The 23,600-nt window shown below is 39.9% G+C and overlaps 2 protein-coding genes and 1 non-coding gene across 3 annotated transcripts; all 3 read right to left on the minus strand.

Annotated features, from left to right (window-relative positions):
* Window positions 1-974: 974 nt before the first annotated feature.
* Window positions 975-1,034, minus strand: LOC118077515 (U7 small nuclear RNA). The gene has a single exon (XR_004691651.1). It is a non-coding gene; the product is annotated as a U7 small nuclear RNA (small nuclear RNA).
* An 803-nt stretch (window positions 1,035-1,837) lies between these two features.
* Window positions 1,838-9,097, minus strand: LOC118077509 (vomeronasal type-2 receptor 26-like). Its single transcript, XM_060281202.1, has 4 exons — window positions 8,936-9,097; window positions 7,029-7,238; window positions 3,567-3,693; window positions 1,838-2,589 (listed from the first exon to the last, which is right to left on the minus strand). Exons 1-4 carry the CDS (start codon window positions 9,095-9,097, stop codon window positions 1,838-1,840), a joined length of 1,251 nt encoding a protein of 416 aa, XP_060137185.1.
* A 4,560-nt stretch (window positions 9,098-13,657) lies between these two features.
* On the minus strand, window positions 13,658-21,822 carry LOC118077508 (vomeronasal type-2 receptor 26-like). The gene is made up of 6 exons (XM_035101115.2): window positions 21,803-21,822; window positions 19,756-20,047; window positions 18,470-19,272; window positions 16,421-16,610; window positions 15,938-16,064; window positions 13,658-14,559 (listed from the first exon to the last, which is right to left on the minus strand). Exons 1-6 carry the CDS (start codon window positions 21,820-21,822, stop codon window positions 13,658-13,660), a joined length of 2,334 nt encoding a protein of 777 aa, XP_034957006.2.
* Window positions 21,823-23,600: the final 1,778 nt, after the last annotated feature.

A 23,600-nucleotide genomic window follows, 5' to 3' on the forward strand; every position in this document is an offset into this window, starting at 1 on the left:
AGTGATGGTTCTCATCCGCTTCCCGGAGGCCACTGAGTCACTGAGCAGCAACAAAGATTTCCTCAATCAGGTGATTTCATGGTCAGGCATCTCAAGAACTTTGTCAAATGTTATCCTAAAATCGAGATGCTATGTCATGCACACAGCTTACTTGTGGAGTCTTGTGAATTTCTGAAATGAAGGCCATATTGGCAGAGATCTAAGAGAAACATCCTCCAATGATACCGTCTCATTGGTATTGCCTGAAGTTGTGCTTTTAATATCTCCCTTTTAACAAACTCCTAATCATCATAAACTCACTGCCCTTTTAGTATTTCTGTCCATGGGATCTCACCCAGCGTTTCCCTAAGTTTTCTGAAGTTGGCTTTCTTAAAGTCTAGGATTTGTGTCTTAGTATGCTTGGTTGCTCCTTTCCGCTGTATAATAAACTCAGGAAGAGCATGGTCACTCCAACCTAATGATCCTGCCACTTTTACCCCACTAACCACAGGGCGGGCACCACTACTGAGGTGCCACTACTTCCACAGGGCGGGCGCCACTACTGAGAAGGTCCTCTGCCTGGTTCCCTGTAGCTTTGATTTTCGCAGTGAGGAAACTGCCAGAAGCCCCTCGGCACTGGATCTCAGTGTCCGGGCTGAACAATGGGGGTGGAGACGCTCCTTCAGGTATACTGGACCGAGGCCGTTTAGGGCTTTAAAGGTCAGCACCAACACTTTGAATTGTGCTCGGAAAGGACCTCTGTTTTAAAACAGCTGAACTGGTTGCCAGTTTGTTTTTTCTCCCAATTCAACGTGCTCACATCAGCATTTAAAGTCCAAAACTACCCAGGACCCTATTGCTCATTCCCTACACATCCTTTCTGGTACTGAGATTGGCATATGATGCCCTCTTGTTATTTCCTCCACTCTCGTACGTTTGGTGGCTGGCAGCCTGGGTGAGGGCATTCTGTTTTTTTCAAAATAATTTTTTTTAAAGGTAGCTCTCTACTACTGTAGAGAGCCTGCTAGACAGATACAACAAGAGCTGAAACTGGTGAGGCCATTCTCTGTAGTAGCCCCTAAGTTGTGGAACTCCCTTTCTTCGGAGGGGTTTCTAGCACCTTCACTATACATCTTTCGGTGAATGCTGGAGATGCACTCATTCAAACTGGCTTCTGATACTTCAGATGTCTATTTTTAGGACCTTATTATTATAATACTTGTTAAACTGTTTTTCATATTGCATATGATTGTGTATTAATATTATTGTTGTGTTTTAATAGTTGTAACCAACCCTGAGACCTTACGGTGAAAGCTGGGTAATGCAATAGTATTAGTATTATTATAGCTCCACCCACCATTGCTCAGCCTGGACACTGAAGTCCTCCTCTGAGGGTCCTCTGCTGGTTCCATCACTGTGAGAAGCAAAGTTACAAGGAATCAGATACAGGGACTTTTCCGTAGTGGCGCCCTCCCTGTGGAATGCCCTCCGTTAAGATGTCAAGGAGATAAAGAACTATACAACTTTTAGGAGACATCTGAAGGCAGCCCTGTATTGGAAAGTTTTTAATGTTTGATGTTTCACAATGTTTATATATATATGCTCTAAGCTTCACAGAGTGGCTGGGATATAAAAAAATATTAGTAGTAGTAGTAGTAATATAAGAAGAAATATCCCTAGCAACAGCATTTCCAATGATACATTTAAGTAGTGTTACAATAAAGAGATGGATATATACTTTCATTTCGTTTTTCTTATAACAGTGCACGTCAGGAGCAGAACTCAGAGAAACTAATAATGGTGTACTTCCAATAAACTGCACCTAAGAGAAAAATGAAAAGATGAAGACAGAACTCTTTCATATTTTCCTTTGCATTATATGTTCTCTACTATTTAGGTCAGGCCTCAGCACAATGATGTAGCATTTAGGGAAAAAGATGCAACCCAGTAGTCCAGCACTGGAGCATAAGATGGAGAAGATCTCCACAGCCACCATGTATTTTCCTTTGGTGCTCAGATAGGTGGGAACAAAGGATAACCAGACACTACAAAACAGCAACATGCTGAAAGTGATGAACTTGGCTTCATTGAAACTGTCAGGTAACTTCCTGGCTAGAAAAGCCACAATGAAACTGATAATGGCTAGAGAGCCCATATAGCCCAAAACACAGTAAAACATGGTAGCTGAATTCTCATTACAAACTAGTATGATTTCCCCATAGAATGAATGTGGGTCTGTATCTGGGAATGGAGGAGCGGTACTTAACCAAAGAGTACAAACACCAGCTTGAATAAAAGTGGAGAGAAGGATAATAGAATTTGCTGTTCTTTTGCCAACCCATTTTCTCATTTTGGCCCCTGGTTTGGTTGCCATGAATGCCAGAACCACAGTGATGGTCTTTGCCAATACAGAAGAGAGGGCCAAAGAGAAGATGGTGCCAAAAGCCGTTTGTCGGAGAGGGCAGGTTGCCTTTCCAGGCTGTCCGATGAAGAGCAGGGAACAGAGGAAACAAAGGAGGAGGGAAACAAGAAGGATGTAGGTGAGGTTCCGGTTGTTAGCTTTTACTATTGGACTCTCCTTGTGCTTCATAAAAATTCCAAGAACTAAAGCTGTGACAAAAGAAAGAGAAATAGCCATAATAAATAAGGTGATCCCCAAATCTTCGTTGTAAGTAAGGTAACTTATAATCCTTGGAATGCATTGAGTTTGGTTTTCATTGGCATACTGGTCTTCTGGACAATTGATGCAGGAATCCATGTCTTAAAAAATAAAAATTAAAGAAGAGAAAGAGTGATTTTAATATTCTCAAGTACAGAACAACAACAGGAGGAGTTGTCTGAGGACCCGATCATGTCATTACTAAGGAGGTAGGTTTAATCATTGTTTGAAGGCTATCCCTGCTTCTGGGTCTAATCCTGACCAGAAGGATACATGTATCAACACAGGTGTCCCATATGACCTTAAAGTGCCACTGTGCAATACCAGGCCAATGAAATTTCACAAGACTACTGACATCCAGGGCTGAGCAATGGGCCCTTGCCAGAGTAGTACATACTCTAGTTATCTCCCACTTGAATTATGGCAATGTGCTCCATGTGGGGCTACCTTTGAAGGTGACTTAGAAACTACAACTAATCCAGAATGCAGCAACTAGACAGGAGACTGGGAGTGGTTGCTGGAAGCATATAACACCGGTCCTAAAGAATCTACATTGGATCCCAATACATTTCCAAGCAAAATTCAAAGTCTAAATGGCCTCAGGGCCATATAGCCAAAGGAGGGTCTCCATCCTGGCTACTGAGGTCCAGTTTCAAGGGCTTTCTGGTAAGAAGTGAAGTTACAGGGAACCAGGCAGCGGGCCTTCCTGCTGGCGGCACCAGACATTTGGAATGTCATCCCATCAGAAGGAAATATACAAGTATTTGATTTTTATAAGACACCTGCAGCCCTGTATAATGAGGCTTGTCATTTTTGATATTTTATTGTATTTTAAATATTTTGAAGGGAGCCACTCAGAGTGGCTGGGGCAACCCAGTGGGATGGGTGGCATATAAATTGTTACTGTTATTGATATTCAGTCTCCCACCTTTCTTATCAGAGATCATCCCTTCTGGACATGGCACACAATCATAGCAGCAAAATTTCGCTCCCTCCTTCTTTTTCCTGTTGGAGCCAGGATAGCAGTTGTCATTACACACAGAAACTGGTAGTACCTGCACAGGAACATGATGGATGATGAGAAATAGTGGGGGGGGGGTTGTTTGTTTCTTAAGAATGGTATGTAGGCAAATAGTGAAGAGAGCTTTAGATCATCCAATCTTACAGTACTGCCCATCTATTGAAGCTATTAGTATAGGACGGAGCTTTGGGGGAAAGCATAAGTGATGGTGGTATGTGATTCCATCTCTGTAAGACTGGTGGGGTGCTGTTTGCAAGAAATGGTTCTAATTACTCTGAGCTATACATATTTCAGACTTTATTTACATATGTACAAACTCAGTAGACATCATTCAGCCATCTGTACTGTCGGACTCAGATCCAGGAAGTAACTTTTGGCGGCTCTTTCTCCAACGTAAAAGCTTAGGGAGCTTTAATCTCCTCCTTGCGTTCTACATTTCTTATGAACATACTTTTTATTAATTTTACAAAATACAAAAAAGCAAAAAAAAGGTACATACTTAAGCCCCTTTTCCACCTCCTTCCTACCCACCCACATGGGTCCTCCCCTGCCACAGAAGTATCCCATGTATGTGAACAGTCAGAGATGGTCCATTTTATGCTTGGGTTTCTGTCCTCCCCCCCCTCCCCTGACCCCAAAGCCCCCCCCTGCCACCAGGGAGCTCCAGCAAACCAGGGCAGTACGCAGGAGGACATCCATCCAACCATCTATTGTCATACCAAAAAAAAAAAAAAGAGAAAAATAGAAATAGGAAAAAAGGGGAAAAAAAAGAAAGGGCGAAAAAACAAAAAACAAAAAACAATACAAAACAAAATTTTTTTCTTGCATTCATAGTTGTAAAACCATATTTTGTGGGCTTCCCCTCCCCCCCCTTCCCCGGTTTTCATCCCTTTTTTATCATCTGCAACAGTTTCTTACTTTATAAAAATACACCTTTGCATCTTATACAACTTATAAATCAATTGTTAACATTTTCATCTAATATTCAAATCACTGAGAAATCAAACTCCCATTTTCTCTCCCGTGCCTAATTTTTTGTTTTTTCTCCCTCTATAAGCCTCCATATTTTCACATTTTCCAAAATCCATTCACTTTTAAAACTATAACTATTCTCAATTTAACCTTACATCCCCGATTGCCGGCTCCACCCCCCCAATCCAGCAAATTCCAAAATCAGCAGACCAGTTATAAACCTGTTAATCCATCCTTAATCACAACATCACTTTCCCTTCACCCCACCCCCTGTTTACAGTCTTTTGCCATCCAGGCCACCATACAGGACCCCTGGATTTCTTCTCTTCTCTGCATATTTTTTCCTTCTTCCCTGTGGGCGTTCTGGAGTTCCAATAATACCAATCGTGCCCCCCTCAAAAGCAGGGCACTCCATCCAACTTTTTGTAGAGTAGAGTCATCATTTTTTTCGTGGTGTGCTTCATTTTGTGTTGAATCATCACAATCCTCATCTTCATCTTTTCCTTCCCCATCATTGTCATTCTCACATTCATCTTTTTCAGTGTCAAAAGCTTCATCTCCTAAAAAATCATATTCCGCCATCACCTCCTGGAATTTTTTCTGTAACTCTTGCCGTCGTGTCTCCTCTTGACATAACTCTATTCTTGTTTCCCACATTAAGGTCAAAACAGACCGCTGGAACTCAGGGGAACACTTTTTTGTTGACATATTTCAGTCCTGCCAAGGTCAAAACTTGTCACGTGGGGTGGAATATGATCACAGTTTATTTTTTCGACTCCATTTTAACAAGCTGGCTGCATTCTTCAAGTCTTATTGACAATAGAGTTCGAACTCACATTTCACAAACACTTAAGCCAAAAAAGAAATTCCACAAAGTCCAGAAATACAAAGTGAAGTAAAATTTGACTTAAAATCCTGACAACTCACGTCTGGGCTGCCGGCTCCCGAGTGGAAAGAAAGGTATTTTCTTAGGCTGTACCTCTTATTGCAGGGCAGTCATAAACCGCAGTCTCTCTCCCCTTTTCACCCTGCATCAAAGGGGAGATTCTCTTTGATGCCTTTGAGGGATCCTTTGAATTGTAAATCTTCTGTTTATGGCTTCGGGTTTCTATTTACTGTCTCTTTTGTTGCCGTGGGGGGGGGGGGTGGCTTCCTCTTTTCTCCCCTCTCTCCCAGATCCAAATTGTTTTATAATAATCCAAATCATGAGATTACTTACAGTCTTTTCCAATCGTTTTATTTTCGGAAGAATCCAGCGCTCTCCGCCTTCGGCTTGAAGCTTCTCCCTGCTAGAATAACGTTGCCGCTCAAAATGGCCCCCGCGACTTCTACCCTCCTCGCTCCGGAGCTCTTATTAGAGCTAGCCGAAGAGCTGGGGAGTCCGGATTGGGTCTGTGCCGAGCAAATTGCCCTCGGGACGCCCTTCCCGAGGTTCTAAGGGGCGCAGCGTCGCTCTCGCTGCCCTCCCCACTCCTAGCAGAGACGGGCCGTCTCGGAGACGAGACGAAGCCCCGCCGATCGACGCTGGCGCTGAATCCGGAAGCCCTTGCGTTCTACATTTCAACTCCCACCTCTCCCTTGCTGATGGGACCTGCGTAGCCTCCCCCTCTGTTCCTGAGCTGGTGGAGTGGTGTTGGGGCTCCAGCTCTGCATCAGTGAGCCCCTTCCTTCCGTGGTTCCATCCTTCCTGCCACCCCATCCCCTTCTGCCATTTCCTGTCCTTCTCCCAGCTGTTCCTACCCAGCCTCCTGCTCCCTCTTTCCCCTCAAGGTTTTGATGGGCAGTGCCATGGCAATGTCCGAGCTATTTCTTTTCCTATATGGACATGATTTACCAATGAAATGAAATGAAATGACATTTATAAAGCCTAAACCTCTTCAGAGCTACTCTCCCCACACCCAGTTAAATATGATTAACTAGAATAATGCTCCTGAGGACGACCTTTTAAACTATATTGCTGCTCTTGTGACCAGGACATAGACATAACTAGCAAGGTGAAAAAATGCCCCTTGTAACTGAGAATGAGTTTAGGAAGCATAAAGAGAATTCAGTGATCTTTTTCAATAAGATATAACCCAAACAACTGAATCTGCTTCACATGACATAGCCTGGAGCAATTCTAACAGCAATTTGCAGGGGTGTGTGCGCCTCAAGGTACCCTGTTTTTGTTTTTTTTAAAAACCCAACTGAAATAATGCAATAAACTGGAAGATTCTCTGAAAAATGCAGGTAAAGATCAAAGAGATGTCACTACTCTGTCTATGTGTCTTTAGAAAGAAAGGGAGGATCTTTAGAGTACTAGGCATATTTTAGGACCTAAAGAGGAGCCAGAAGAATGAACTGGTCTAATGAACATTTTGTGTCTTAAATACTCAGTAGTTTCTCATTATGTCTCACCTGATTAAAGCTTTGGTGCCAGACAATTTGGTCATCACAAATGGTTAACTCTTTGCCTCGTGGAGCCTGAGGATCTAGTGTTCCAACTTTTACTCTAACCACTGACGCATTCAGAAATATCATCCAATTTGTAACGTCAAAGCCTGTTACTAATTCTCCATTGTCATCAAAACGTATTGTTTCTCCAACACTGTTATTGAACACGATGAGCTTTAGAAAGTGATGGATCTATATTCAAAGAGAATCCGAAGACAGGAAGAACTTGGTCTTGAAATGATTTCAGTGAGCTTCTCAAAAGCCTATCATACTACGTTTTAATTTTGGACAGTATATGTTGTGATTCTATATTACTAGTTGCCTTCATTTGTTCCTATTTCATCCTTCATTATTTTATAATGAAACTAGCATTAACTATCCAAATGGATTCATAAATAAGAACAGCATAAAACAGAAAGAACACCTAAATAATTTAAGTGAATGGTTTTTAAAATTTTGGTTCTGTAATGAGCTTGTGTGTGTGTGTGTGTGTGTGAGAGAGAGAGAGAGAGAGAGAGAGAGAGAGAGAGAGAGAGAGAGAGAGAGAGTTGTAATAACCTGCCATGGTTGCACCTTCTGAAACATGAAACTCCAATTTTCTAACAACCTTCTATGCTTCAATCTCAATCTGTATAGGTCATGCAAAGCATGTGCCACAGCATAGACAGCACTGTAGACACTGTAACTATGGCCAGTCATCTTCATTTCAAACAAAATACCAGGAATGCTCTCCAGCTTCTCCTCCCCGGTGCATGCTTCCCTTTCATTTTCCTCCTGCTTCTTTAATGAACAGCTGAATGCTTGTTCCCAGAAGTCCTGGATAAATCCATCTCCTTTCACCCCAGAAGGTGTTATCTCCTTAATAAACTTTTGGAAACCTGGTGGCTGATTTGAGTGAGCAGTGAAGGATATGGAACCATGGAAAGTTTGCATATCCCATGTCTTCTGAATGGACACTGATGTGAAATCCCAGTGGGATGTAATAATCCACACTTTACCAAGAGGAGGCCATTCCATATAGGTTGCTATAAAAAGAAATATCCTCACAATCTGAAAGGATGGAGGTTCTCCATATACAAAAAATATATTGGCTTTTTTTCTCAAAAATAACTTCATAATTTTTAAACTGCTTTAAAATCAAGTCTATCATTTCCTCCACATAATCCCATTTTGGCATTCTTACTATGAAGGCATAACAGATTCCATTTTGAGCAAGCATTGGCATCATTGTCTGTAAAAACCTGTCCCCTTTGTCATCATTCACAGCACCAACCCCAACCCATTTCCATCCAAAATGCTGAAGTAATCTCACAACTCCCATTTGCTGGTAGGATTCAGTTGGGACCATTTGGTACAGAAAAGGGTATAGCATTTTGGATCCTTTTTATGGCAAGAATGATCCATAAGGGAGCTGAAATAAAATGTATAAGAATTTTTGGAATTAATCTTATCCCTTAGAATTAGAGAATTGTACTGGATTGATTTATCCAATTGTCATTCATGTATGTCAAGGAACATGGTCATTTAGGTTTACAAATGCAAGCAAAAGGAATTTCTGGTGTTTTATATTTTAGGATCACAAGCCAGGCATTGGGCTGGAGTGGAATAATCTCAGGGAGGGTTCAGTCTGATTCAGATAACTGAACTTATACTATTCAGAATAGGACTAGAGGGGCACGCCCAGCCCTAGCAGCCGATGAACAGTAATTGAGTAAAGCTTTCAAAGTAATTGTGAGTCCACCCGCAGTTTTCCTAATCAAGACTCAATTTAAACAATCTGCTTACTAGGAGCATGGTCAAAACTAATTTCATAAGAGCAAGATAATATGCCGTATGTGCATGCTTCGTACCTTCATACACACACAGCTTACCTGTGGAGTTTTGTAGGTGGCTGAAATGAATGCCATATTGACAGAGATTTCAGAGAAACATCCTCCAATTATAGCTATCAATTGGTTCTGCTTGTCACAACTGAAGTTGGGAACAAACTTCTGTTGTGTGGAAAGCAGGCTCAGTGTGGCCTTATAAGTCATTCTTGCAGTCAAGTAGCTATTGAGGATTCGGATACCCAGAGAGACATTCGGCAAGATGTTGGGATTCTCATTTATTTATTTCACAGCGAAGGCTAAGGCCAGGATGTGCTGGTAGTTCTTAGGCACTGAACTGTAATAAAGGTGACAGCTGCTTAGTAAAATCACCACCACAAAGATATGCATTTGTACTCTTCAGCATCTATTATCTAAATGTTTTCAAGATTGCGGCAAACTTTAGAACCATAGAAAATAATTGACTTACAAGGGCTTGAGATAAAAAATAAATTTCATAGACAGAAAGTGAGAGAAAACAGAATTGGCCTTACACAGGTTCATCGACCCAGATCTGTTTAGGCTGTTCCTTGAAACGGAGGCTATCATAGTTTAAGAAGACTTGGGAAACCATCTCCCCAATGATCAGGTCACCCGGTTGGTAAAATTCATGAGGAATAGGGAGAGCATCATCATATATGCTGCAGTTAATGGAATACTTTTTGCATACAGCATGAGACAGAAGTACAAGCAGCAACACCACCAGAAGCATTATTCTGTTGAAAAAGTTTCACCTCCAAATATACATTCTCATGTTTACATCTACAGCAGTATATGTAGCTATTTTGTTTTTACTTACAGACTGACGTGCATGTATCTAATGTACCATCTCCTGGTTTTATATTCTATAATGGTTCTCTTTAATCAGTGTTTCCAAGCAGCATATTCTATTTATCTCCTCACTTTCCCCTCTGTTTGAATTCAAATCTTCATATGTTCCTGTTCAACTAAAAATATCAAAGGTTTTCATTGGTGTAGAAATAAAGGAAGTGTAACGCTGACCATTTCCATGGGTTTGTCCAAAAGAATGTGAATTGCATTATAGGGAGGTGGTGTTATGGTTCCAAATAGTTAACCAAAGAGGTCAAGATTTCCCCAGTCAAGATTTGGGAAGTGGATGATTCAGTTGACAAGCAGAAAGGATGAGGACAAGAATATTCACTCTATACTTTTTGTCGTTCATATTGTGACAGAATCAGTTGATGGGAAACATACTCTAAAATGTATAGGGAAAATAATCATGAAAGAAAATGAAAGAACCCTGCCTATGCCTATATCCAGTGATCAAGAACACAAAGTATTTATATGTTCTTTTTTCAGATTCTTATTGTTGATATTGCTGAAGACATCTGTCCCTCCATTGTGTAAGAGGATGGATGCTGGTAATTTTGACAATGATTGGTGTGATTAAAATCTCCCCTGTGTATTGATGTTCCTTGAAGTTGTGCCATGAATAACAAAAGTACTATGTGTATTTTTCTACCAAAGCTTTACAGACATTTTCTTTTCTGTGGGGTAACAAATGGCCAGGGTACTTAGCCAGAAAGTTGTACACTCTTTTTGTCCTGGACTAGAGTTAAATTCACACAAACAGACCACTCACTTAAATTCCAGGAAATCTAAGGCTCAATGTTATCATAATTGGAATTTTTTTTATCAAAACTCTTCAAATTCCTGCTTGTCCTATTTATTGTTTTCATTACTACAATTTCTAAATTATTAACAGTATTAATGTATGCAATACTATATATGTTTGTTCATTTCTTTATTACATTTATATACCACCTTTATCTTCCAAGGATCTCAATGTGGTTCACATAGTTTTCCTCCCCCCATTTCAGCCTCACAACAACACTGTGAGGTAGGTTAGGTTAAGAGATGATGACTGGTCCAAGGTCACCCAGTGAATTTCATGGATGAGTAGGGATTCAAACCCTTCTCTCACAGTTCTTAGTTCAACACTCTAACCATTACACCACACTGTGTGCCCACTGCAAAACTTCAGGAAGAAAGGAAGAAAAATCTTCAAGCAATTGTCAATCAGGTGGTAACAGATGAATGTAAGATACAGAAGGGAACAAGACAGGGATGTCCATTATCACCTTTATTATTTATTTTGGTCCTAGAAGTCCTGACGAGAAACATAAGGGCAGATAAAAATATTACAGGAATCAAGGTAGGAAAAAAGTCCTATATATTGAAAGCATATGCTGATGACCTGGTAATCACAGTTGAGGACCCTAAGAATTCTCTCCTGAAAGTCTTAGAAAAAATACTGGAATTTGGGCAAGTTGCAGGTTTTAAATTAAATAAAAATAAGACTAAGTTAAAAACTTAACAGAATCAGACGAAAAAGAATTATGTCAAAATATAGAATTAGAGATTCATAAAAAGTAAAATATATTATTATTATTATTATTATTATTATTATTATTATTATTATTATTAATTTTATTTCTATACTGCCCTATACCCAAAGGTCTCAGGATGGTTCACATTAAAAACCACTTACATAAAATCAAAACAAAAACCAGATTCCCTCCCCCCAAAGAATATTAACATCTATAAAAATAATTATGAAAAGAGTTGGAATGAAATAAAAAGAACTCTAGAAATATAGGGCAGAATGAATTTATCATTGTTAGCAATTGTTAGCATTGTTAGCAGTTGTTAGCATTGTTAGCAATTATATCATTTATCACTTATCATTTTAGTAATTAAGATGAATGCATTACACAACCACATGCAGGAGGACTTGAAGGAGTTGAAAGCAGTTCTTCCTGGACTCAAAATATTCTGGTCGCAACTGCTGCTGCAACACGAATGGAGAGGAAGTTGTTGCTCAGCTGCCACCGAGAGGGCTAGGAGGTGCGTCAAGAGTGCAATGGCCAAGATGGTTCTGGCCTTGGGCAGGACGGTGATCTGTCACACGGGCATTACCTATCGCAATGCTTCCCTTTACAGGCTTGATGGGGTTCATCTATCTGTGACTGGGAATGATTCGTGGCTGACCTCCGTGTCAGCGGGGTTAAGGGATTGGTTACAGGTGTGAGTGGTTGGCAGATGGGACGCTAGCCAAACTGATCAAGGGACCTATATATGCCAATGCACGGGACTCAGAGCTTCCTCTTTTGGTCAGTGCATCAGAACACCTGCCCACTTCTCCCTACTTTTAGGGCTAGTGCGCTTGACCATGCTATGCCGTCGTGTGTCATCTGTCATTGGGACAGGGGCATGGCAGGAATTTTCCCCACTTGGCTGATTGGCTGGTGCCACTTGGGTTTTGCCTGCCACGTAACAAATTGTCACAACTTGTAAGGTTGCAGAGAGGCTCTGGTTTAGGTGATAGGGATGAGGGAACGCTTTGCCATCCCTATGTGAAGGGTATTCCATTAAAGGAATCCAGGGACTCAATTGTTTAGTCAACCCTGAGAGGGGTTGTGCCCATGCCTGAGTCCAGGGGGACATCTGGGTGGTGGACATTGCATGTCCCCAGCTTTCCACCACTCTGGGAGTTCACCCTAGGCTGACCTTGGCAGGTGCCCTGGGTCAGCGTTACCTGCAACGGTGCAGGGAGCTAGTCAAACCAGAGTATATGCAACCACTCACTTTCTGTAATCAATAAAGTTGTGGCCTAAATTCTGCCAAAAACCAAAGCAAAATTTGAATTGTATTTATTTAAGGGGGGGGGAGAGAGGTTTAAAGGTCTAAACACGCAATAGTATTATCATTATATCTCCACCCCCATCGTTCAGCCTGGACATTGAGGTTCCCCACCGAAGGTCTTCTGCTGGTTCCTTCACTGTGAGAAGCAAAGTTACAGGGAACCAGACATAGGGAGATCTCAGTAGTGGTGCCCTCCCTGTGGAATGCCCTCCCTTAAGATGTCAAGGAAATCAAGAACCATACAACTTTTAGAAGATATCTGAAGGTAGCCCTGTATTGGAAGGTTTTTAATGTTTGATGTTTCACTATGTTTTCATATATGCTTTAAGCTTCGCAGAGTGGTGGGTTAAATTTTTTTTAGTAGTAGTAGTAATAATAGAATAAGAAACAGGAATAATCAAGCACCTATGCTTGAATTCACATGAGATCCTTAGCAACAGCATTTCTAATGATATATATTAGTAGTACAGTGGAACCTCGGTTTATGAACACCTCGGTTTACGAATTTTCGGTTTACGAACGCCGCGGACCTATCTGGAACGGATTAATTCACTTTCCATTACTTTCAATGGGAAAGTTCGCTTCAGTTTATGAACGCTTTAGTTTATGAACGCTTCAATTTATGAACAGACTTCCGGAACCATTACACCCATGCTTCGGGTTAAGTACGCTTCAGGTTGAGTAGTCCACGGACCCGTCTGGAACGGATTAATCCACTTTCCATTACTTTCAATGGGAAAGTTCGCTTCAGTTTATGAACGCTTCAGTTTAAGTACTCCATGGACCGTCTGGAACAGATTAATCCACTTTCCATTACTTTCAATAGGAAAGTTCGCTTCAGTTTATAAACGCTTCAGCTTATGAACAGACTTCCGGAACCAATTGTGTTCATAAACCGAGGTACCACTGTAGTAGTAATACAATAAAGAGATGGATATATACTTTGATTTCGTTTTTCTTATAACAGTGCACGTCAGGAGCAGAACTCAGAGAAACTAATAATGGTGTACTTCCAATAAACTGCACCTAAGAGAAAAATGAAAAGATGAAGACAGAACTCTTTCATATTTTCCTTTGCATTATATGTTCTCTACTATTTAGGTCAGGCCTCAGCACAATGATGTAGCATTTAGGGAAAAAGATGCAACCCAGTAGTCCAGCACTGGAGCATAAGATGGAGAAGATCTCCACAGCCACCATGTATTTTCCTTTGGTGCTCAGATAGGTGGGAACAAAGGATAACCAGACACTACAAAACAGCAACATGCTGAAAGTGATGAACTTGGCTTCATTGAAACTGTCAGGTAACTTCCTGGCTAGAAAAGCCACAATGAAACTGATAATGGCTAGAGAGCCCATATAGCCCAAAACACAGTAAAACATGGTAGCTGAATTCTCATTACAAACTAGTATGATTTCCCCATAGAAGGAGTGTGGGTCTGTATCTGGGAATGGAGGAGCAGTACTTAACCAAAGGGTACAAACACCAGCTTGAATAAAAGTGGAGAGAAGGATAATAGAATTTGCTGTTCTTTTGCCAACCCATTTTCTCATTTTGGCCCCTGGTTTGGTTGCCATGAATGCCAGAATCACAGTGATGGTCTTTGCCAATACAGAAGAGAGGACCAAAGAGAAGATGGTGCCAAAAGCCGTTTGTCGGAGAGGGCAGGTTGCCTTTCTAGGCTGTCCGATGAAGAGCAGGGAACAGAGGAAACAAAGGAGGAGGGAAACAAGAAGGATGTAGGTGAGGTTCCGGTTGTTAGCTTTTACTATTGGACTCTCCTTGTGCTTCATAAAAATTCCAAGAACTAAAGCTGTGACAAAAGAGAGAGAAATAGCCATAATAAATAAGGTGATCCCCAAATCTTCGTTGTAAGTAAGGTAACTTATAATCCTTGGAATGCATTGAGTTTGGTTTTCATTGGCATACTGGTCTTCTGGACAATTGATGCAGGAATCCATGTCTTAAAAAATAAAAATTTAAGAAGAGAAAGAGTGATTTTAAAATTCTCAAGTACAGAACAAAATCTATCTAAGAAGTCTTAAAACATCATGTGAGTTTTTGCTGTCTTGCAGTTCTATTACAATGATTAAAATTGTTGTTTTAAAAATATTCATTTAAAATGTAAACCACCATTATATGCATGCTGTTTACATTCTCCTAAGAAATAAATACTAGATATCTTTTGTTATGAAAATGGCTAGATATTTCAATATATGTGTTTGTTTGTTTTTTTGGAGGGTCAAGAATTTTCTAAATTAGTTATTTTTACAAGTTAATTTGTTTTCAAGGATAGGATGGCAGGGCTGCTATGGGACTAAGCCCTAGTCAACAGAATGGCTGGGGCACGTTCCAGTAAGGGGGGGGTTGTATTGAGACATCTGATCTCAGTGAGGAGTTATCTCAGGGCCAGAACATGTCATTACTAAGGAGGTAGGTTTGGTCATTGTCTGAAGACTATCCCTGCCTCTGGGTCTGATCCTGACCAGAAAGATACCTGTATCAACAAGGGTGTCCCATATGAAACTTAATGTGGCACTGTGCAATGTCAGGTAAAGGATTCACAAGACCACTGCCATCCTGTCAATCCCAATTGGAAGGCTTTTAATGTTTGTTGTATTTATTGTGTTTTTAATATTTTATTGGACGCCGCCCAGAGTGGCTGGGGATACCTAGCCAGCTGGGCGGGGTAGAAAATAATAATAATAATAATAATAATAATAATAAGAAGAAGAAGAAGAAGAAGAAGAAGTTATTATCCAGGGCTGGGCAATGGGCCCTTGTTATCTCCCGCTTGGATTACTGCAGTGCACTATGTGTGGGGCTACCTTTGAAGGTGACTCAGAAACTGCAACTAATCCAGAATGCAGCAGCTAGACTGGTGACTGGAAGTGGCTGCTGGGAGCAGATAAAACCGGACCTAAAGGCTCTACATTGCATCCCAGTACATTTCCAAGCAAAATTCAATTTCTAAATGGCCTCGGCCCTCTATACCCGAAGGAGTGTCTCCATCCCCATTGTTCAGCCCAGCTACTGAGGTCCAGTTTTAAGGGCTTTCTGGTAAAAAGTGAAGTTACGGGAACCAAGCAGTAGGCCTTATTGGTAGTGGCACCTGACGTGGAATGTCCTCTGATCAAATGTTAAAGAAATAAAAACGTATTTGACTTTTAGAAGGCACCTGATGAGGTACAATGAGGTTTGTAGTGTTGGATATTTTATTGTATTTTTAATATTTTGAAGGGAGCCACCTGGGGAAGCTTGGGCAACCTGGTCAGAGGGGTGGCATACAAACAATAACCTGTTGTTCTTGTTCTTGTTCTTGCTGTTATTCTGTCTCCCACCTTTCTTATCAGAGATCATCCCTTCCGGACATGGCACACAATCATAGCAACAAATTTTTGTTCCCTCCTTCTTTTTCCTGTTATAGCCAGGATAGCAGTTGTCATTACACACAGAAACTGGTAGTACCTGCACATAAACATGATGGATGATGAGAAATAATGGGGTGGGGATTCAATAAGATGTAATAAAAACAATTGAATCTGCTTCATACAACATAACGTGGTTATACAGCAACAATTCTAACAGCAATTTGCAGGGGTGTGTGTCTCAAGATATCCCGTTTTTAAAAAACAACTTAAATATTGCAATAAACTGGGATATTCTCTGAAAAATGCAGGTAAAGATCAAACAGATATTACTACTCTGTCTATACATCTTTAGAAATAAAGGAAGGATCTTTAGAACAACAAGCATATTTTAATACCTAAAGAGGAGCCAGAAGAATGAACTGGTCTGGTGAATGTTTTGTCTTCATGTCTCACCTTATTAAAGCTTTGATGCCAGACAATTTGGTCATCATGAATGGTTAACTCTTTGCCTCGAGGAGCCTGAGGATCTAGTGTTCCAACTTTTATTCTAACCACTGACGCATTCAGAAACATCATCCAATTTGTAACGTCAAAGCCTGTTACTAATTCTCCATTGTCATCAAAACGTATTGTTTCTCCAACACTGTTATTAAACATGATGAGTTTTAGAAAGTGATGGATCTGTATGCAAAGGAAGAACTAGGTTTTGAAACGATTTCAGTGAGCTTCATGTATCATACTATGTTTTCTTTTTGGACAGTATTTGTTGTGATTCTATATGTCTAGTAGCCTTCATTTGTCCCAATTTTTACTTTCACTATTATTATAATGAAGCTAGCAGTGACTTCCAGTTCGCTGTGGAGGCAATGGCAGCGCACTCCGTGTCATCTGCTTAAGGGATGACATGGTCCTTGCGGTAAGGGTGCTTGGGGGTGTGCGCCAGGGCTAAAAAAACCCATGGGCTAAAAGAGACTACAGGTGAAACTCGGAAAATTAGAATATCGTCGAAAAGTGCATTTGTTTCAGTAATGCAACTTAAAAGGTGAAACCAATATATGAGATAGATGCATGACATGCAAACCAAGATATGTCAAGCCTTTATTTGTTGTAATTGTAATTATTTCTCGTTAGGCAGGTCAATTATAAATGGAATGTAATAAATGAAATGTAATAGCAATGTTTATTTTTGTATTATTGTAACTATTTGTTTTATTACTGTGGAATTCCAAAAGAAAGCATTTGTAAAAATTAAAAGAAAAATTAAAAATAATAAGTTGCATTACTGAAATAAATGCACTTTTCGACAATATTCTAAATTAAAGACCACTTTCAGAGTTGGCTGCATTACAAACAATTGAATGAGATGTTTAAGAAAGATAGATCTGAAGCTATTGAATAAAGCATATAGTATTTTGATAGAATGGGAAATGAAAGATGAAGAGGTCAAATCGGTTATGATTAAATGGGCACAAGATATAGAATTTGAGGGCTGGGGAAATTGTGGAAAGTAGATTTAAAATTTATAGATTGTTCTCATTTGAAGGAAAATTACATGAAAATCATGTACATTACACCAGTAAAAATGGCAAAAATGTACAAAACTGGGTTAAATAAATATTGGAAATGTAAAGAAAAAGAATGTGTGGTGGGAATGCAGAGAAGTGATTTTTTTTTTTGGGGGGGAGTTTATATATATTGAATTGGAAAAAATGTTTAGAAGGACATTTTTAAAAAAAAACAGAAGCATTTTTGTTAGGGATTTTAGGGCAAGACCTGTCAAGGAAAACAAAGAACTTATTCATGTATGCTACAACAGCAGCAAGAGTCTTGCTAGTACAAAGATGGAAGAATAAGGAAGCCCCAACAAAAGAACAATGGCAAGAAAATTTGATGAGCTATGCAGAACTGGCAAAACTAACATATAAACTATGCAAGAAGGACAACCGTGGCTTTAAGGAAGAATGGGAACTTTTTGCAAACTACTTAAAAAGACAACAAAAAGATTTGGACTCCTTGGCAGGTTTTGAATAAACACCCACAATTTATTAGTAGAACATTTGATAGATAATGTAATGATATGCACAATTTATTAACATGCAGAAAACACAATGTGTATAAACAAATCAGAGAAGGGAGCTGAGGGAAGTCCTGAGAGGCTGGGAGAGGGTGGGATGGGAAGGAAAGGGGGGGGCTTACAAGTGGATATGTAATTTGTACTGTTTAAAAATTCTTTTCTTCAATAAAAATATTTTTTTAATGAAGCTAGCAGTAACTATCAAAATGGATTCATAAATAAGAACAGCATAAAACAGAAAGAACACCAAAATATTGTTCATGAATGGTTACATTTTGGTTCATTAATGAGCTTGCATGAGAGAGAGAGAGAGAGAGAGAGAGAGAGAGAGAGAGAGAGAGAGAGAGAGAGAGAGAGAGAGAGAGAGACTTGTAATAACCTGCCATGGTTGCACCTTCTGAAACACCAATCTCCAATTTTCTAACAACCTTCTATGCTTCAATCTCATCCTGTATAGGTCATGCAAAGCATGTGCCACAGCATAGACAGCATTGTAGACACTGTAACTATGGCCAGTCATCTTCATTTCAAACAAAATACCAGGAATGCTCTCCAACTTCTCCTCCCCGGTGCATGTTTCCTTTTCATCTTCCTCCTGCTTCTTTAATGAACAGCTGAATGCCTGTTCCCAGAAATCCTGGATAAATCCATCTACTTTCACCCCAAAAGGTGTTATCTCCTTGATAAACTTTTGGAAACCTGGTGGTTGATTTGAGTGAGCAGTGAAGGATATGGAACCATGGAAGGTTTGCATATCCCATGTCTTCTGAATGGACACTGATGTGAAATCCCAGTGAGATGTAACAATCCACACTTTACCAAGAGGAGGCCATGACACATAGGATGTTGCAAATAGAAATATCCTTATAATCTGAAAAGATGGAGGTTCTCCATATATAAAGAATACATTGACTTTTGTGTCAATGAGAACTTCATAGGGTTTCAAGTTTTCTAAAAGCATGTCAATCATATTCTCCACATAGCTCCATGTTGGTAGTCTTATTATGAAAGCATAACATATGCCATTTTGGGAAAGCATAGGCACCATTGTCTGTAAAAACCTGTCCCCTTTGTCATCATTCACAGCACCAACCCCAACCCATTTCCATCCAAAATGCTGAAGTAATCGCACAACTCCCATTTGCTGGTAGGATTCAGTTGGGACCATTTGGTACAGAAAAGGGAACAACATTTTGGAACCTTTTAATGGCAAGAAGGATCCATAAGAGAGCTGAAATAAAATGTATAAGAATATTCGAATTAATCTTGTCCATTAAAATTATAGAGTTTTACTGGATAGCATTTATCCAAGTTTCATTCATGTATGTAAACAAACAAGCAAACATGTATGTAAACATTTGGGTTTACAAATGCAAGCAAAAGGAATTTCTGGAGTTTTGTATTTCTGGATCACAAACCAGGTATTGGGATGGAGCGGAAGAATCTCACAGAGCTTCTGGCCTGATTCAGATAACTGAGCTTTTACTATCTAGAATAGGACCAGAGGGGCACGCCCAGCCTTAGCAGCTGATGAACAGTAATTGAGGAAAGTTTTCAAAGTAGCTGTGAGTCCACCCACAGTTTTCATAATCAAGACTCAATTTAAACAATCTGCTTACCAAAATATCACTAGGAGCATGATCAAAACTAAATTCTTAAGAGAAAGATACTATGCCATATGTGCCTGCTTCATACCCTCATACACACAGCTTACCTGTGGAGTTTTGTGGGCTGCTGAAACGAAAGCCATATTGACAGAGATCTCAGAAAAACATCCTCCAATGATAGCTACCAATTGGTTCTGCTTGTCGCAACTGAAGTTGGGAACAAACTTCTGTTGTGTGGAAAGCAGGCTCAGTGTGGCCTTATAAGTCATTCTTGCAGTCATGTAGCTATTGAGGATGCGGATACCCAGAGAGACATTCGGCAAGATTTTGGGATTCTCATTGATCTCTTTGACAGCAAATGTTAAGGCCAGGATGTGCTGGTAGTTCTTAGGCACTGAACTGTAATAAAGGTGGCAACAGTTTAATAAAATCACCACCACCACAACAAAAATGCATTTGTACTCTTCAGCATCTTTTATCCAAATGTTTCCAAGATTGTGGCAAACTTTAGAATTATAGAAAATAATAGACTAAAAAGAATTGAGATTTAAAATACGTTTTGTAGACTGAAAGTGAGAGAAAACAGAATTTGCCTTACACAGGTTCTTCCATCCAGATCTGTGTAGGATGTTCTTTGAAACTGAGGCTACCATAGTTTAAGAAGACTTGGGAAACTATTTCCCCAATGATGAGGTCACGCGGTTGGTAAAATTCATGAGGAATAGAGAGAGGATCATCATATATGCTGCAGTTAATGGAATACTTCTTGCATACAGCATGAGACAGAAGTACAAGCAGCAGCCCCACCATAAGCATGTTCCTGTTGAAACAGTTTCACCTCCAAATGTACATTCTCATGTTTACATCTACAGCAGTTTATGTAGCTATATTCTTTTTACCTACAAACTGATTTGAATGTATCTAATGGTATTGTGTGAATGTGAATTGCATTATACTGAGGAGGTGTCATGGTTCAGAATGTGTCCATGTGTTATTCATACCTAACCAAAGAAGTCAGGATTTGCCCAGTCAATATTTGGGAATTGGATGATTCAGTTGGCAAGGAGAAAGGATGAGGACATGAATATTCACACTATGATATTGTGATAAAATCAGTTGATGTGAAACATGCACCAAAATGTACATGGGAAATAATCATAAAAGAAAATGACAGAACCCTGCCTATGCCTATATCCAGTGATCAAGAATAAAAAGTATTTATATGATTGTTGTTTTTTTCAGATTCTGATTGTTGATCTTGCTGAAGACACCTGCTCCTCCATTGTGTAGGAGGATGGATGCCGGTAATTTTGACAATGATTGATGTGATTAAAATCTCCCCTGTGTACTGATGTTCCTTGAAGTTGTGCCATGCATAACAAAAGTACTACGTTTATTTTTCTACCAGAACTCTACAGCTATATTTTCTTTTCTGAGGGGTAACAAATGGCCTGTGGCACTTAGCCAGAAAGTTGTACTCCTTTTGTCCAGGACATGAGTTAAATTCACATATCAGACAACTCACTTAAAGTCCAGGATATCTAAGGCTCAATGTTATCATGATGGGAATATCTTTTTTATCAGAACTCTTCAAATTCTTGCTTGTCTTATTTATTGTTTTCGTTACTTTAATTTTTAAATTATTAACAGTATTTATTTATGCAATACTATAGGTGTTTGTTCATTTCTTCATCACATTTATATACCACCTTTATCTTCCAAGGATCTCAACATGGTGCACATAGTTTCCCTCCCCCCATTTCATCCTCACAACAACCCTGTGAGGTAGGTTAGGCTAAGAGATGGTGACTAGCCCAAGGTCCCTCAGTGAGTTTTATGGCTGAGTAGGGATTTGAACCCTGATCTCACAGTTCCTAGTCAAACACTCTAACCATTACACCATGCTGTGTGCACGTTGCAAAACTTCAGGAAGAAAGGAAGAAAAATCTTCAGCCCAACGAGTTTATATATTCTAAATTTTGACTGTATGTATGTTCCAACAATTCCTAGGGGTTTCACATAAACCATTCTATGCATTGACAAAATGCACACATAATATATCGTTGCATGGGCCCAATTCAAAGTCCAAGTTTTGTCCTATAAAGGCTCAGGACCACAAGACCTTAAGGACCACCTCTCTCTTTGTGAACCTACCTGGATTCCATGATCGTCATCTTGTGCCACCTCCAGAGGGTGGCAACACGAGAACGAGCCTTTTCTGCAGTGGTTCCTCATTTGTGGAATGCTCTTCCCAGGGTGGTTTGACTGATGCCTTTCATATACACCCTTAGTGTGTGATGAAAACATTCTTCTTCAACCAGGTCTTGGGATGATTAACATCCCATAGCCTTTTAAATGTGTTTGTTGGAGGGGGTGAGGGAGGTTGTGCTTTTCATTATTCTTTTCATTATAAATTTAATAAATAATAAACTTTGACTATGGGCGCCATCAATCAGGCTAGCCCACTCACCACCAGTGCCACACTCACCCACCTCTTTTGCTCTAGCAGAACAAGCATTGGAACAAGTTCTATACATTTACAACTGTTTGTGTCTCGAGATTCCCCATGAAAGGAGGTTTTCTGTGTATAGAACCTCTAGCTGTCTAAAACTTTATATGCATAAAATTTCTTCCAAGGTTAAAAAGTTAGAATTGTAGAGGTGAAAGGAATCTTGGGGGTCATCTAGTCCAGTCTCCTGCAAAGCGGGTTCATTGACTATGCAGACCATGGGGGAGTATGGTAAAGGCAGGTGAGTACATCAGTGATTGGTAGTGACAGATAATTTTAGAGCAAACATGCTGGATTTAAGCATCTGGAACCTCTGAGTGCACCAGAAGGTAGATATGCAGAATGTATGAACCAATCTGCACACAGCTCTGACAAAAAAACCTGCAACATGCTGTCCCATCTTCAGAAATTCTACAAAATAGAAAAAGAAAAAGAAAAGGTTTCCCCAACATACTTGCCACCTTGTAAGTTTAAACCACTGCTCCGCTTGGACTTGCCGATTGGAAGGTCAGTGGTTCGAGGCCCCCAGTTCAAAAGCACATCAAAGTGCAAGTAGATAAATAGGAGCAGGAAGGTAAACAGCATTTCTGTGCACTGTTCTCCCCCCCTTTTTAAATAATACTTTTTATTCAATTTTTCAAAAAATATGCACAATAACAAAATACAACAAAAATGCATACGACAAAAATACAATAAAAAACAAACAAACAATACTAGCTTTGCCAGAAGCGGCTTAGTCATGCTGACCACATGACCTGGAAAAACTGTCTGCGGAAGAGGACAAACGCTGGCTCCCTCAGCCTGTAAAGCGAGATGAGCACCGCAACCCCAGAGTTGTTTGCGACTGGACTTAACTGTCAGGGTACCTTTAAGCACAGTACTCTATTATTACTTTGATAAAAGTAAGGTATTTTAAAATGGATTTTCTTGTTAAAAACAAACAAGCACATGCCTAAATGGAATTAAACAGAGCATGATTATGTGAATGTGAAATGTAAACTGGGCAGACATAAGTAGGTTTGTCAATCAAAATCCCTGTGTTCCTTCAATGTGTGCAGGAGTTCATATGAACGTCATAATTCCTTTGATTACAGAGCAGCTGCTTAATGATCACTGTGTGGGATTAGAAGAATATCATCTGAACCATGAGTGATGGATCAACAACTGTAACATCGACTCAGGGGATAAGGTTTTGGCTCCATCCTGTTGGAAATATGGCAAACCTAACAGAGGACACAATCTTGCTGCTCTTCTCTGACTTGAGAGGAGAAGTCTCCTGTGGAACCATTTTCTTTCCAGCCAGCTAGAACAACTGAGGGACCTTCAAAAATCATTGAGATCCCCTGAGGAAGTGGGGCTTACGGCATTGCAATTAAGCCAACACCTGTAAGGCTTCACTTGGAGATAGGCCTCTGCAGAGTTAATGGCTCACAAAGTTACCAT

The sequence above is a fragment of the Zootoca vivipara genome, chromosome 13 (genome assembly GCF_963506605.1).
Source record: "Zootoca vivipara chromosome 13, rZooViv1.1, whole genome shotgun sequence".
NCBI classification, from domain to species: domain Eukaryota; kingdom Metazoa; phylum Chordata; class Lepidosauria; order Squamata; family Lacertidae; genus Zootoca; species Zootoca vivipara.